General features: G+C 43.2%; 1 protein-coding gene across 3 annotated transcripts in view; it reads left to right on the forward strand.

Annotated features, from left to right (window-relative positions):
- Positions 1-14,007, forward strand: part of CAPN13 (calpain 13) — an 85,180-nt gene that overhangs the window by 33,493 nt on the left and 37,680 nt on the right. For all 3 annotated transcript variants that reach the window (XR_014166244.1, XM_081903984.1, XM_081903985.1), the window contains 3 exons: positions 3,366-3,540; positions 5,401-5,469; positions 10,713-10,798. Coding sequence is in view for 2 of the 3 variants with exons in the window: in XM_081903984.1 (XP_081760110.1) it covers positions 3,366-3,540; positions 5,401-5,469; positions 10,713-10,798 (330 nt within the window). In the remaining variant the exon portion in view is untranslated. The remainder of the gene's footprint in view (positions 1-3,365; positions 3,541-5,400; positions 5,470-10,712; positions 10,799-14,007) is intronic.

A 14,007-nucleotide genomic window follows, 5' to 3' on the forward strand; every position in this document is an offset into this window, starting at 1 on the left:
AGGGAAAGGAATCTGAGATTTGTGTTCATGTTGTACATATATCTGCCGTGCTTAATTTCAAACGTTGCTCGTATGCTTTCTCATCTCTATCAGATCTCCTTGCAACAGTGGCAAATTGTTTTCGAAGTTAGAAGATTGCAAATATGCCACCAGGGTGGTTGCTTCAGAATGCGGCATGCAATGGGGAGTTTGTGTGCAAAATTTCAGTACAAAGCCTGCCTAGGGATGAATTCAAGATTAAACTGCAGAACAAAACACAAAAGTATCCCCAAACACAGTGTATCTTAGGACCATTTTTATGATGCTTTCTTTATCTTTCTTCATGCTTCATGAAATTAGTGTTATATAACCATAGGACCAGGTTCCCATTTTTCAGAATTGTTATTTTATAACAGTTAGAAAGAAAGAGATCGGGTTTTTTATAGTTATCACAGATTATCTGTGTCACTTTCCCATGTGTCCATTCATAAATCCGTCCCGTCCCAGTTTCTACATTTATCTGCTTTTTTAAAATTCTCATTTAAATGCATGTTTTAACGTACTTTCTCAAAAAATATACATCTGTAAATGTATTTTGTCTTATACATATTTTAGCTCAAAATATGCGTTTTGCTGCTAAAGCATCGCAAAATTCAATTAAGTGTGAGATCTGAAGGATATCTATGTTCTGATTTGTACATTTGTCTGGGCGGTATAGATCAGGCCAGCTAGTATCCTAATCCACAAAGAAAGGATAATTTTGTTTAGTTTGCATTTTTTAATAAGAGAACCAACCAAATTTGCAAATCTAGACAAAATCACAGATTAGAATATAATTTCCCTTTGAATTCCACTCAGTCTTGCAGTTCTTGGGTCAAAAAAGAAACAGTACAATTTCTAATGGATTTCATCTTAAACTGTTTCAATACCATTTGAATTATGGATTTTCATGCATGTTTAAATGCTATAATCACAAAGTAATATGGAATGAGAATGGAAGGGATTTATAAATGAACAAATAGGAAATTGACAGCGACCAGTAATGGACTGATGTGTCAGTTCCTATCCTGATTTACACATAGTCCAGTGCAGGAATAGGGAATCTCACGCCTGGAGGCCAAATGCAGCCCTCAGGACTTTCCCCAGGCCATACCCCTCATTGGTTTACTGCACGCCAGGGGGTTGGACTAGATGACCCTTGGTTCCCCTTCCAACTCTACAATTCTATGGTCCTGTGTTGCACCCTGAGTGTTTTTGCCAGGCCGAAATCAAGACTAGAACTCTGATAATGTAAAAACAAATGTCAAATTCAAGCACTGGTTCTAAATTTGAGATGTCCATGGGAGCCAGCTCATAGGGCCAATATTGCCTCTGTGCAGAATAGTTTGAGCCATTCTTAATTGCTCAAATACCCATGATCCCATTGAGAATGTAATACATGTCCTGGTGTGGCCACAGATATACAGTCTGTCATTTAATTCTACTCAATATTGATCCAGAGCAGAACTCAGATTTATAGTTAGCAGAGTAAAAAACTTAAACACGTTGCAGGATTCCCAAAAAACAGACCAGAGGCGATTATATTTCATACAGCAGAGCTTTACTGCGACTGAAGGCAAATGAGCATAATGGTCAGAAATCGAATACATTCAGGATTGGCACTGTCCATAAGAAATCCAGTTGCAGCAGACTTAACTTAAACTTACAATAACTTATAATAAGTCTACAACTTAACGCTAAACATACTGTGTACAGAACACCACACCAGAAGGAAGAGAGATAGAAAGTGAAAGTGAAACCCAGGCTCCTTCTGGCCTTATTCTGATAGTCAGCATGACCTTGACAGAAGAGATAAGAAAACCAATTCAAGCCAGCTGTACTCAGCTTCTATGAAGGTATAACCCAAACATCATGAACCTTCTGCTTGTTTCTTTCACACACAGAAGCTTCCAGAGCCCTCTTGAATTTAGTACAATAGGAGCGATCTCTACACATCAGATCAATGCTTTATGTACTAAGAAATGCAAACTGACACAGCCATGGTGATCTGGTAGCTGAAGAGTTTCTGCAGCTGTGGGATGTGGTGCTGTGTGAGGGAATCCCTCTCCCATTCTGCCCCTTCTTCCTTTCCACCAGCTGCAGGCAACCTGCTCCCTTTGGCAGCTTCATATTCCCTTTGCCAACCAGGTTTTCTAATACGCCTGCATTAAATTGGCAATTTAAGGATAAATATTGCTTTGAACCAGAAATCTTCATCACAAAACAGTTATCTGTCATTCCTGTTTTCCTATAAAAAAATTGAAAATGTCAAAATTGTCCTTTTCCCATTTGCAGTTTTTAGATTACAACTCATTTCCTGATGGGGAATATTTTTTCCAGCCGGTTTCAAACAGCCCCACTCACTAACCTTGCTGATGTACTTATTCACATGCTACAACAAAATGGTTTTTTTTGGGGGGGGGTGCAGCCATCGCCGTATACTCCCTTCCCTCATGCCTTTGTGCCTTTAAATCACATGCTGTGAAATGTCCCTGTAAAAAATGTATCTTCTCCTTGCCTCATCTTCTCTATCCATCAAACCTAATCTTTCTTTTATGACCTTACAAATAAATAAAATGAAATAACCTTCTTTCCTTTCCAGCTGTCCAGGCCTGGCACCAGCACCCAGCATGATTGAAAAGAATGGGTCCCGGGCGGGTGGGGGTGTAGTACTGCCAATTTTCTTTTCATTTAAAAACTTAAAAAAACAAAAAAACTAGTGCAGTGAACCTGAGACTGCAGCATCAGATCCTCCAAGTGTCCTTATCTTCCAGGGACGTTCCTGATTTAGAGAAGCTGTCCCAGTTTCTGATTTGATCCCAGAATATCCCACTTGACCTTAGGTCATCCCTATTTTCATTGGAGAAAAGTTGGAGGGTATGGTAGGATGCCCCTATTTTCATTGGGGAAATGGTGGAGGGTATGCAGTTATCCAATCCCATAGTCGTCTGAAGGCAATCCTGTATAGGGAAGGTCTTTTTAATAAAATGTTTTATTATGTTTTTATATATGTTGGAAGCTGCCCAGAGTGGCTGGGGCAACCCAGTGTGGTGTGTGGGGTATAAATAGTAAAATTATCATTATGGAATGGGGCGTCTCTATTGTCATCAGAGAAATGTTGGAGGGTATGCAACCGCTCACCTTCTTTTCCCCATCAGAATGCCTCTGGGCCCCAATACATGGGCATTCTGACCAGTCTTGACCATTTCCTCACCTCACTGTGCACCCAATGTTAAAAAACATTGGCAAGCTTAAAAGGGGGGCATGTTGGTCTTAGAGGGCACCTTTCACAGGGCCTTCTTAAACCTGGTACTGGCCTAACCTCAAAGTCTTCTCTCTTCTTCCAGATTGAACGGTTCCTATCAGAAGTTGCACATGGGCTACATTTCTGAGGCTTTAGTGGACTTCACAGGCGGGGTCCAGATATCTTTGGACCTTCCTCGCCCTTCCTCTTATCTGTATGAGGTAGTGAAGGCTGCTGCCAAGTCAGGTTGCCTCATGGGATGTGTCACTCCTCCAGTGGTAAGCTAGAAGTTTTGTTTTTTTCTAGGAACTGGAATATAAGAAGATGCAGGAAGAATCGGTCTTGTTCACCTGTTCCCCTCAAAATTGCATGCAGAATCCCTTTGCTTTGTTGGTTTATGGCCAGACTTGTAATGCTTTCCCCTCAAGCAAAGTGTCATACAGCCATGCTAAGTAAACCTGGCAGCCAGGTAGTGTGTGCCACTCAATTTTCACCCCCATTTCTATGGTTCTGGAGGAGGGCCGGGGACACAGACTCACGGGCCTTCTCTGTTTAAATGCTCAGTGTCATGGGCTGCAACAGTTCTTACAAGACACGGTGCTCTTATTATTATTCCAATTTATTACCCAAGGTCCCAGGGCAAGTTACAGCAATTAAGACACAATTCTAAAAACAGCTTAGAACAACTTTAAATTGAAGAAATAAGGTGGGTGCTAAAAATAAACATCTCTCAACTGTCAAAAGAGGTGTGTCTTCAGCATTTGCCGAAAGCTATATAATGAAAGAGGGACGCAGGTGGCGCTGTGGGTTAAAGCCTCAGCGCCTAGGACTTGCCGATCGAAAGGTCGGCGGTTCGAAACCCTGCGGTGGGGTGCGCTCCCGCTGCTCGGTCCTAGCGCCTGCCAACCTAGCAGTTCGAAAGCACCTCCGGGTGCAAGTAGATAAATAGGGACCGCTTACCAGCGGGAAGGTAAACGGCGTTTCCGTGTGCGGCTCTGGCTCGCCAGAGCAGCGATGTCACGCTGGCCACGTGACCCAGAAGTGTCTCCGGACAGCGCTGGCCCCTGGCCTCTTAAGTGAGATGGGCGCACAACCCCAGAGTCTGTCAAGACTGGCCCGTATGGGCAGGGGTACCTTTACCTTTACCTTTTATATAATGAAAGTGCCCAGCGTACCACTCTGGGAGAGGAGTTCCACAACCTAGGAGTGCCACAGAGAATGCCCTTTCCTGGGCCACCCCAGGCCACCAGCTTCTGAGGGAGGTTGAACAAGCAAGAGGGTCCCTTTCTGCCGATCTGAGCCCCCAAGGGGGTCTGTAGGGAAGCAGGCGTTCTTTCAGGTAATTGGGGCCTGAGTTGTTTGGGATCTAGACACACCATTAAGATACAGAGATACAGAGAAATAGGCATCCTCAAGTGTGAGCTACAATCCAGCCACATTTCCCCCCTGGATCTGCAGGACCCCTTTGGCCCCAGTAAGGTGTACCCATTAACCCCTGCCCATGTTTGGACCCTGCAAAACAAGAGCTCAGTAAACCTCTTGTTTTTTGCTGCCTTTGACAACAAAGCCGGGAGGTTGCCAAGCATCTGGCAACAAAAGACCATTGGTCTGCATTTAGCTGAGTATATGTCAGTCACAAGTTGTGCAGGCTGTTGTGTAGCAGCAGCATCTCTAAAACAGTTGTGACTGAGCTCCTTCTGTTAAAGGAGATTCCATCGGGGCGGTCCTACCATTTGGCAGAGTGAGGCAAATGCTTCAGGTGGCAGATGCTGGGAGGGCTCTGGTTTGGAACATTACTGTTCCTCCTGAGCGCCCCCTGAATGCTTCCTTTGATTGGAGGACAGAGCTATATGTACCACACAGCCTGCCTTGTACCCCACTAAACTAGCCTGCTGCCCTCAAGTGCAGAGGAGGACATAGCGTTGAAAGAAATAAAAGAAAAGTCCACCGTCACCCCAGTCAACTTTTGTACATGGGAATGGGTGAGGGGCACTGTCGTGTCCTTTGCCATCAGGTAGCAAAATGTATTTGGCTGGCCCTGGTTCTCCCCTCATCAAACAAACCACATCCATTGGATCAAATGAAAATATGTTTGCTAATGCTTTTAGAGAGGTTATAGCTGTCCTTTCTCCATTCAGAAAAATAACGTAAACGAGAAGAATGGAATTGTTCAAGGTCATGCCTACACTGTTGTGGAGACTGCAGAGGTGAGAGAGGAAACATTTATTTCTGTCCTTCTTAATTGTCTTCTTCCCACAGTCCTCTCTCCTAATTGGCAGCTGGCCCGCTGTTCTCCATCCCCATGTTCATAATTCATTGCTTTTAGGACCAGAAGGTAACATTCCGTTGATCTAATCTAGACCTCCATGCGTCACTGAGATCACATAATTTCATTCCTGCCTTCCTGAAATGTCTGAAACCCGGTGGCTTTATGTAGAAGTAAAGAAATGATAAAGTTAGCAAGGTGACACAGCCAGTTAGTCGTTTTTAAGGGAACTATCAAGAATGATGAAACACTGAGCCCATAATTAACACTCATTGGTTCAGCCAGTGATGTGGCAGAAGATAACCCACTTACCAGAAAAAGGCCTCAGGCAAGTTTTAAGAGGCCGAAACAAATTAAATGAACGGACACTTCTGTGGGCTGAATCCATGGAGTTAATTTAATTCTGAGGTATAAAGTATTGATGCAAGAGCACCACCCGATAGCATTAAACACAGTTTACCATTTCTGCAGATAATCCAATATGTTTAAAAAAAACCATAATTTTTAAAAAGGAAATAGAAAATCCAGGTTAAATAAGGAAGGAAATACGGGGCAGTGTTTTAATACGGAAAGTGTAATGTGGCGTTTTGTACAAAACTGAAAGGCATGAGCAACCTCAAGTCCACAAAACGCTTGCTGTAGGAAAGAGACATTGCTCAGAATATGCTAAAGTGCAGGGTCAAGAGTTCACAGCTGGATGAAGAAGTCATTTTCTTCACCTGCGAGGTTTATCTTTCCCGAGCGTACACCCTTCCCTTGCCCCAAATTTTAATATCATCTTCTGGGGAAGGAGATCAATTTGGCAGAAAGTAATAATCCAGCAATGGCAAAAGAAAGCAAAGGATTTACTGCAGTAAGTGGGTCTGCCTTCAAGGTGAGTGCAGTGCTCATCCCCCAGAATCATCACTTATGATGCTCATATCAACAAGGACAAAAGAAATGGCCAAAGCGGACAGTGACCTTGACTAATCCTCTGGCTTGCCTTCCTTCTGCAGCAGTAAGAATGCTCACTAACATGGTGTGTAGTTCTTCCGGGAACTACAACATTTTGCAAAAGAGAGAAGGGCTGTGTGATGGAATACCTATGCAGAGCTAAACTGGAGATCATTATTTTGAACAAGAGACCTTTGTGCGTTGTTAAGCATCTGCATTACTATACAGATACCTCTCTTTGCAGGGCCCTCAACTAAATGATCTGTGCCAGGCCCCTTCCTACACTTGTGGGCTTAACTGGGGGAGGGAGTGGTGGTAACTGGGGGGAGGGAGTGGTGGCTGGGTCAATCTCTGCGACGGGGTGAGCTCCCATTGCTCGGTCCCTGCTCCTGCCAACCTAGCAGTTCGAAAGCACCTCAAAGTGCAAGTAGATAAATAGGAACCGCTCCGGCAGGAAGGTAAACGACAGTTCCATGTGCTGCTCTGGTTCACCAGAAATGGCTTAGTCATGTTGGCCACATGACCCGGAAGCTGTACGCCGGCTCCCTCGGCCAATAAAGCGAGATGAGTGGCACAACCCCAGAGTTGTCCGCGACTGGACCTAACGGTCAGGGGTCCCTTTACTTTTAATGCCCTACAGGGGAAAACTTCAAGACCATTAAACTGAAAGCTCTTGGACCTGGTTGTCCAAAGGGCACAGTGGCTGTGGGCTTTGCTTGGACCCTGTCAGCTGCCCAAGGGGACCAAGTGATTGCATAGGACATTCCCTTGCAACTTTAGTCCTCCTCACATCACCACACAAACACATACGCTGCCTAAAATTGCTTATGAATGATATGTAGTTAATAGGTGCCATAATGCTCACACCCATTTGAGAAAGAACTGGGAATCAGGTGGTGTAAATGCTCCATAGAACAGGGGTTCCAACTATTTCAGGCCTGGGACCACCACAAAATCACCATTTCACAGGAGAAAACTGGGTAATGCTTAGATTCCCTCCCAAACAAAACAGGCAAGACACTCCACCCCAGAAATTCTACTAAAACACGAGTGAAAAAGAAGGCAATGTACAACTAACACACAGCTCTCCCAACCCTCAAAAAAGCCAAAAACCTTTCTATAAAAGAATTGATAGGGTGAGGGGGCTTTGGCAGGCACTGTGGGGGGTGATATGAAGAAGCCATGATGCACCACACTGGAGACCCCAAACATAGACTACTGTTTGGAAGGAGCACGAATCACACCAGTGGCATGCAGAGTGTTAAATAAAAGAGATAATTGCGTTCATAGTGTTATGATTTAGCCTATTCTATTTTTAATATAAAAACCCTTATAATTATAATGACTTTGGTTAAACTATAACCTTTGGTGATAATGCATTAACCATTAACTATAAACTAGGAGCCAAACTGGTTCAGATAATATGCCCATGATTTATCTCAACAGAGATATGAAAACAAACACTTCATGATGCTCTTGGCTTACTCTAACCCAGGGATGGGAAATCTCCAGTCCCCAGGCTAAATGCAGCATTTGGAAGCTTCCCACTTAGCCCTTGAGGCCCTGTCTCCTTGTTTTGCCCCTTCCTCAACTTCCTTAGATAATTGTGCATTTGAGAGTCTGTTGGTTAGAGTCTTGCCAGCAAAATATCCAAGGCAAAATTACCTACGGACTTGCACAAATGGTTGCATTTCCCCCCATGTGATCTATTTTGTGTCCAGGGGTTGCACAAGTTTTGCATGAACTGCATGAACTGGGCTATGCATGAAAACATCCTGCAGCCCATTCAAACCTGCAGCAAGAGCCAACAGGACTGCATAAATGGCAGCAGACTGTCTTTGTATCCTGAACATTCTCCATGCAATATCATCAGAAAACCAGGGAGTGGGGCGGGGAGAGCAGTCAAGCTGCATGTCTGATTTGGCCCTAAGGAAAAAGAAGAAGAATTGATTTCATGATTCTTGCTCCCAATAATTGAATGGTCTGAATTTTTAGCCTGTTTCTCCCCTATAAGACAACATTGGCACTGCATCATTTTATGGGGAAAAAAATAGATGAGAGTTCAGTGACTTAAACCAGCTGTAAGATTTTGTGGCAACTTGAAAATGAAATGTATGGGAAAAGAGTAAAGTCTCAGTAGGGAAAGGCACATCAAGACTGAACAGACATTATTTAGTTGGCTGTTAGAGGCAGAGATACTTGTTAATATCTAGCTGAGAACAGAACCCAGAACTCAGTGATTACATTTCAAGGTGAGAACCTTCTAAGATTTATGGAAGCTTCTCGTGTTTCGAATTTATTTACAACTGGGAGCACAGAAAGCAGCATGTCTTAAAAGAAGCTACAATATAGTTTCTACATATTGATGCTGCTTCCTTCCTCCTATGTGGGCTATGTGAAGGTCTTAATTTCCTGCTCGTGTCTGTAGGTTATAATTGGCTTTATTTGTGGCCTGAAGAAACCTGATTAGGAAGCAGAATGCTCATACCCAAAGCCAATACAGTGGTACCTCTGGTTACAAATGGGATCCATTCCAGAGGCCCGTTCGCAACATGAAAAAAGCGCAACCCGCAGCGGTGCATCTGCGCATGCACAGGTTGCGATTCGCTGCTTCTGCGCATGCGTGTGGTGTCATTTTGTGCGTCTGTGCATGCGTGAGCAGCGAAACACGGAAGTAACTCTTTCCGGTACTTCCGGGTCGCCACGGAAACCTGAAAGAACGTATTAAAGTAGTGCTCCCATCCAGGGCATCATCAGAACATAAGAAGAGCCTGCTGATTCAGGCCAATGGCCCATCTGGTCCAGCAGTGTGTTCTCACAGTGGCCAGCCAGATGCCATGGGAAGACTGCAAGCGGCACCAGAGTGCAACAGCACTTGCCACACTGTCAGGGAACTGCCATCGGAGCTAGAGGTGGAGGCAAGGCTCCCAAGCGATGCTGGAGAAGGATCCAGCAGGGAGAGAGGCAGCTCATCGGCTGGGGAAGGAAATCAGCGTAACACCAGGGATAAAGGGGGGGGAGATGGGGGAATCGGCGAGGGGGCTCCAGGACTCCTCGCTGGAGACCAGTGGGGAGAGCACGGGTCCTCCGCTGCCCACACCCACCCTGCGCAGAAGACTTCCGCACAGGGAGAGTAGGCGGAGACTTGGCGTCAAAGAACTTCTTTGCTGGAAGAGGTTCAAGAAACGCCCACTGACAGATTCTGCTAGCGACTGAAACAGCCACGAAGTGAAGGGCTGTCCAGACAGAAAAGGTTTAACCAGGCAACCTAGCCAGGAGTGGTGGCAACTTACGCACGAGCAACCCCTATAACCATTACACACACATTTGAGTTCTAGTAACTGGCATTCAGAGGCCTATTGCCTCTTGAGGCAGAACATAGCCATCATGGCAAGTAGTCATTAATAGCTTTATGCTCCATGTTAATAAGCAGGTAACTTGCAGTTAAAGATGAATGAATCTGTCAATTTTAGTTTATCTCAGTTTCTCTTTAATCTTAGTGTCATTTCTCCTGATTTCTGCATCAGTTTGCAATTTAAAACAAACAAACAAACAAAATTTACCATTATTTTGGTCGCATTTTACCTAATATACACATATTATTAGGAAGCCCAGCCACCAGATGGGCAGGGTATAAATAATAAATTATTATTATTATTATTATTATTATTATTATTATTATTATTATTATTATTATTAGCTGTTTTCACCAATAAATTCTCTTAATATACACATTTTTGTATGCACATTTCTCCCAATATACAAACATTTAGTTGAAGTACTGCATCACAAAATTCAGAGAAGTGCAGATTTCTAAGGATAGTTGTGTTTCATTTCACATACTGTTTCCATAAGTGTGAATAAGGTAGTTTCAATCATGCTACAACAGTGTACAGGACTTATTTAGTGCTTAATAAGTGCTCCAGGACTTATTTTTATTTTGCTCCCATGTTTTACTAGGCAGTTTTTGTTTTGTGTATTGCAAAATAATGCATTTTCCACATACTTAAAAAAACAAGCTGCATTGCCTACCATCTTGTGCATAGTAAGGCTTATTATTGAAGGCAATGGGATTTAGGCAACTTCACTGTGTGGCCATTCACATCCTTTGTTTCTTAGATGCAGACAAAGTTGGGAACTAAAGTGAGCCTCCCAAAATACTATAGAAGAAGCTTTTACACGTCTCTTTCCCCCACAAAACATCCCCAATATACAAGATGCCACTGTTGACTTTTTCTTTCTTCTTAATAGGTTCCCTATATGGGTATGAAGGAACGTTTAATTAGACTTTGGAATCCTTATGGCCATAAGGAGTGGATTGGAGCATGGAGCGATCGGTATGGTTTCAAAAGTTTTATTTCATTAGGGGCTGCTGCCCCTGCTACTTTGGCTTGCCAACCCTTCCCTGTTTGCCTTAAAGCGCATCCAAACTATGCACCTTTTTTCTTGCTGATTGCCCAGATTGTGACCCAGACAAGCCTCGGGGGAACAGGCAGGACAGACTGAGGCAGCTCCCCAGTGACTCTTCTGCTCTGCTACAGCTTCCTTCCTTGGCCAAAATGGCGGCATCCATGTGAGGTAGGCAGTAGCAGCAGAGCAAGATAGTTGCTGGATCTCACCTGAGTTGTACTCCACCTGCTCACTTGCCATCAAAAAGGACTTCATTGCTGCTGTTGCTACCACCACAGGCAGTGGCCAAGCTATTATTTTTTAAGATGAACAAGGGAGGGGGAGAAAAGCTGCCTCTGCTGGCTGCCATCAAAGTAATATGATTGTGCCTCTACTGCCCAAAACCATTTCAAAAATGTCAGCTCCCCGCTGCCAAATTCACTTTCCATTTTGGGGGACCCCCATTGGCCCTAGTCAACACCTCCAAAGTTCATCTTCTGCAGTTTATGTTCTGGTCATAGGAACATAAGAAGCTGCTTTATCCTGAATTAAACCACCCAACTATCTCTCTCAGTATTGCCTACCCTAGCCAAAGCTCTCAAAAATTTCAGACAGGGTTCTCTCTCAGATCTACCTGGAGATGCCAGGGAACCTGTAACCTTCTGTATGCAACATCAATCGCTGTTCAACTGAGCCATGGCCCTTCCCAACCAGCTCTCGGTTTGGGTATGCTATTTCCTTTTTCTTCTTTCCTCACACCTAAGAACAATTCCCTAGAATTACCGTGGGTGCAGTCTATCAAAATTAAGCACTTTTATGTCTCATTGATTCCACTACGAATGATTTAAGCATGAAATGGTTGAGATCAATAAGACTTAAAAGAAATTACCAGTGGTTGGGTGGTGTCCCATGATTTTGCCCTCACCCACTACCACAGAGCTAAAAATCTGGAAAATATGCTCCTGTACATAATCCTTTATTTTTCATTTTTTTCTCTTTGTTGAATTTGCAAATGAAAACTGAAAAACAAGAGCAGTATACGTGCAACAGTATACTAGTTGCTTTACGATTTTATATAGCCATCTTCTTTTCCTCTGGGCTTCTAAAATAATCTTTCCTGAAAAGTGTTCTTTAGTATCTACATGCTGGTGTGACTGAAGCTGAGCTAAGAAGGATAGTATAGTATAGTATAGTATAGTATAGTATAGTATAGTATAGTATAGTAATTTCCCAGGTTTTGCAAAGTTTAATTTTAATCTCAATACAGTTCAAATTTGGGTGGAGCAGGCTTAAACTGCATGGATCAATACAATTCTTGAGTTCTGCTTGGTTAATGCTCTGCATACAACACAATTATCACTTAATTATAAAACTGCAGCTTGAGAATTAACACAGCTGGATAGCTATTGCAATGTCTGTGTGGTGGTATTGCTGAGAGGTAATATCAGCAGCTAAAGATGCAAAGAATTATTTCTTTATTAAAGTACATCCAGGGTCAGCCGTACCATTAGGCATAGTCAGATGGTCACCTCAGGCAGCTGGTTTCGGGTACTGTATCCTGAAAAGTCAGTACATTCTGAGTTATTTATTATTGTTGCATTTTTATTCTCGCAGAGGGAGAGAGGTGCTTGTAGGAGTTTCTGCCTCAGGCACCAAAATGATTTGGCAGGTCTTGGCTACTGTGCATCTTGACTTAGGGGCAGTGTGTGTGTGTGTGTGTGTGTGAGAGAGAGAGAGAGAGAGAGAGAGAGAGAGAGAGTGCACTTGAACCTGAGTGTGTGTGCATGTGGTGTGTGCTGCTTTGACTTTCGCAGCAAAATGCCAAAGTGCCATCCAGGACTATTGAAACCAACAGAAACTGTTTCATTCTCTTCATTGTATGGCATTCTAAGCACCAGAACAAAAAAGTTGCATGATCAGGACATAAGAATGAAGTGTGCAGCTTCTTACTCCTGGCAATTTGTTCAGTGCCCATTCATGGCTGAATGTTAAGCTTTGGGGGAAGAACTAAGCATTGAAAGAAACGAGTTACAGATAGGTAGCCGTGTTGGTCTGCCATAGTCAAAACAAAAAAACAAAACAAAACAAAAAAAATTCCTTCCAGTAGCACCTTAAAGACCAAGTAAGTTAGTTCTTGGTATGAGCTTTCATGTGCATGCACACTTCTTCAGATACATGAAAATTTTTTTGTTTTGACTATGGCAGACCAACACGGCTACCTATCTGTAACTGGAACTATGGAAGGCACCACATTGAGCCGCATGAAATGAAAGAAACGAGTGATGCTTCTGAAATTCACCCCATCCGAATTTCCTCCTTAGAATTTGTATTTCTGGTCTTCTTTCCAAAGTAGAAGTGATGCATATGTACTCCTCCACCACTCTCTCTTTCTTTTTTTAATTTCTGAATTTTATATTGAGCTCTGTTCATAGACTGCAGCTTTCAGCTACATGACTGTTTTTTGGGCAGTGTTTTATCAATCCGTTCATGCATAGCGGAACCAGGGGTGGGAGACAAGCTAATGAATTTATTCCCCCCTCCCCTATTAGATTTTCCCTGCCCCCGGTACTGATACACATATGCACATTGATAAAATGCTGCCCCAAAGCAATCACAATATCATACATATGGTAATGTACATATTGCAGTCTTCATGTGATTGAGCATTTCTATCAAGCTTCTCTCTTTTTTTGTAGCATTTTATCAGCGCATCAGATTCAGATTTGTTTACTGTATTTTAGCAACCTGCCATCAAGCAGCTTCGGTGCATTCAGAACATTCAAAGTGATCTGTGCCAAGTTTTAATCCAAAATAGAATCACACATTCGAAAAGAACAGCAAATGCATGACACATAGCAAACCAATGCAAGTCTGTCAATCTAATTTGCTTGGACCTGGGAGACCAGAGTTCAAATCTTCACTCTGCTATTAAGGTCTTAACCTAACTTACCTGTTTGTGAGGATAAAATGGAGTGGCAGAGAGAAGCATGTTGGGGATCTGAGGTGAGACCAGGGCCGTCTTTATGTCCTGCAAGGGGTGTAGGACACCCAGGTGCTGAATTCTGGGGGGCGCCAGGCGCCCGCTGCTGAAGCTACCTAAGCTCTTAACTATCTCCTGTTATGAAATAATAAATAATTTTGATCAAGCTAGAAAAAC

Source organism: Podarcis melisellensis (assembly GCF_964234715.1).
Source record: "Podarcis melisellensis genome assembly, chromosome: 3".
Lineage (NCBI taxonomy): Eukaryota > Metazoa > Chordata > Lepidosauria > Squamata > Lacertidae > Podarcis > Podarcis melisellensis.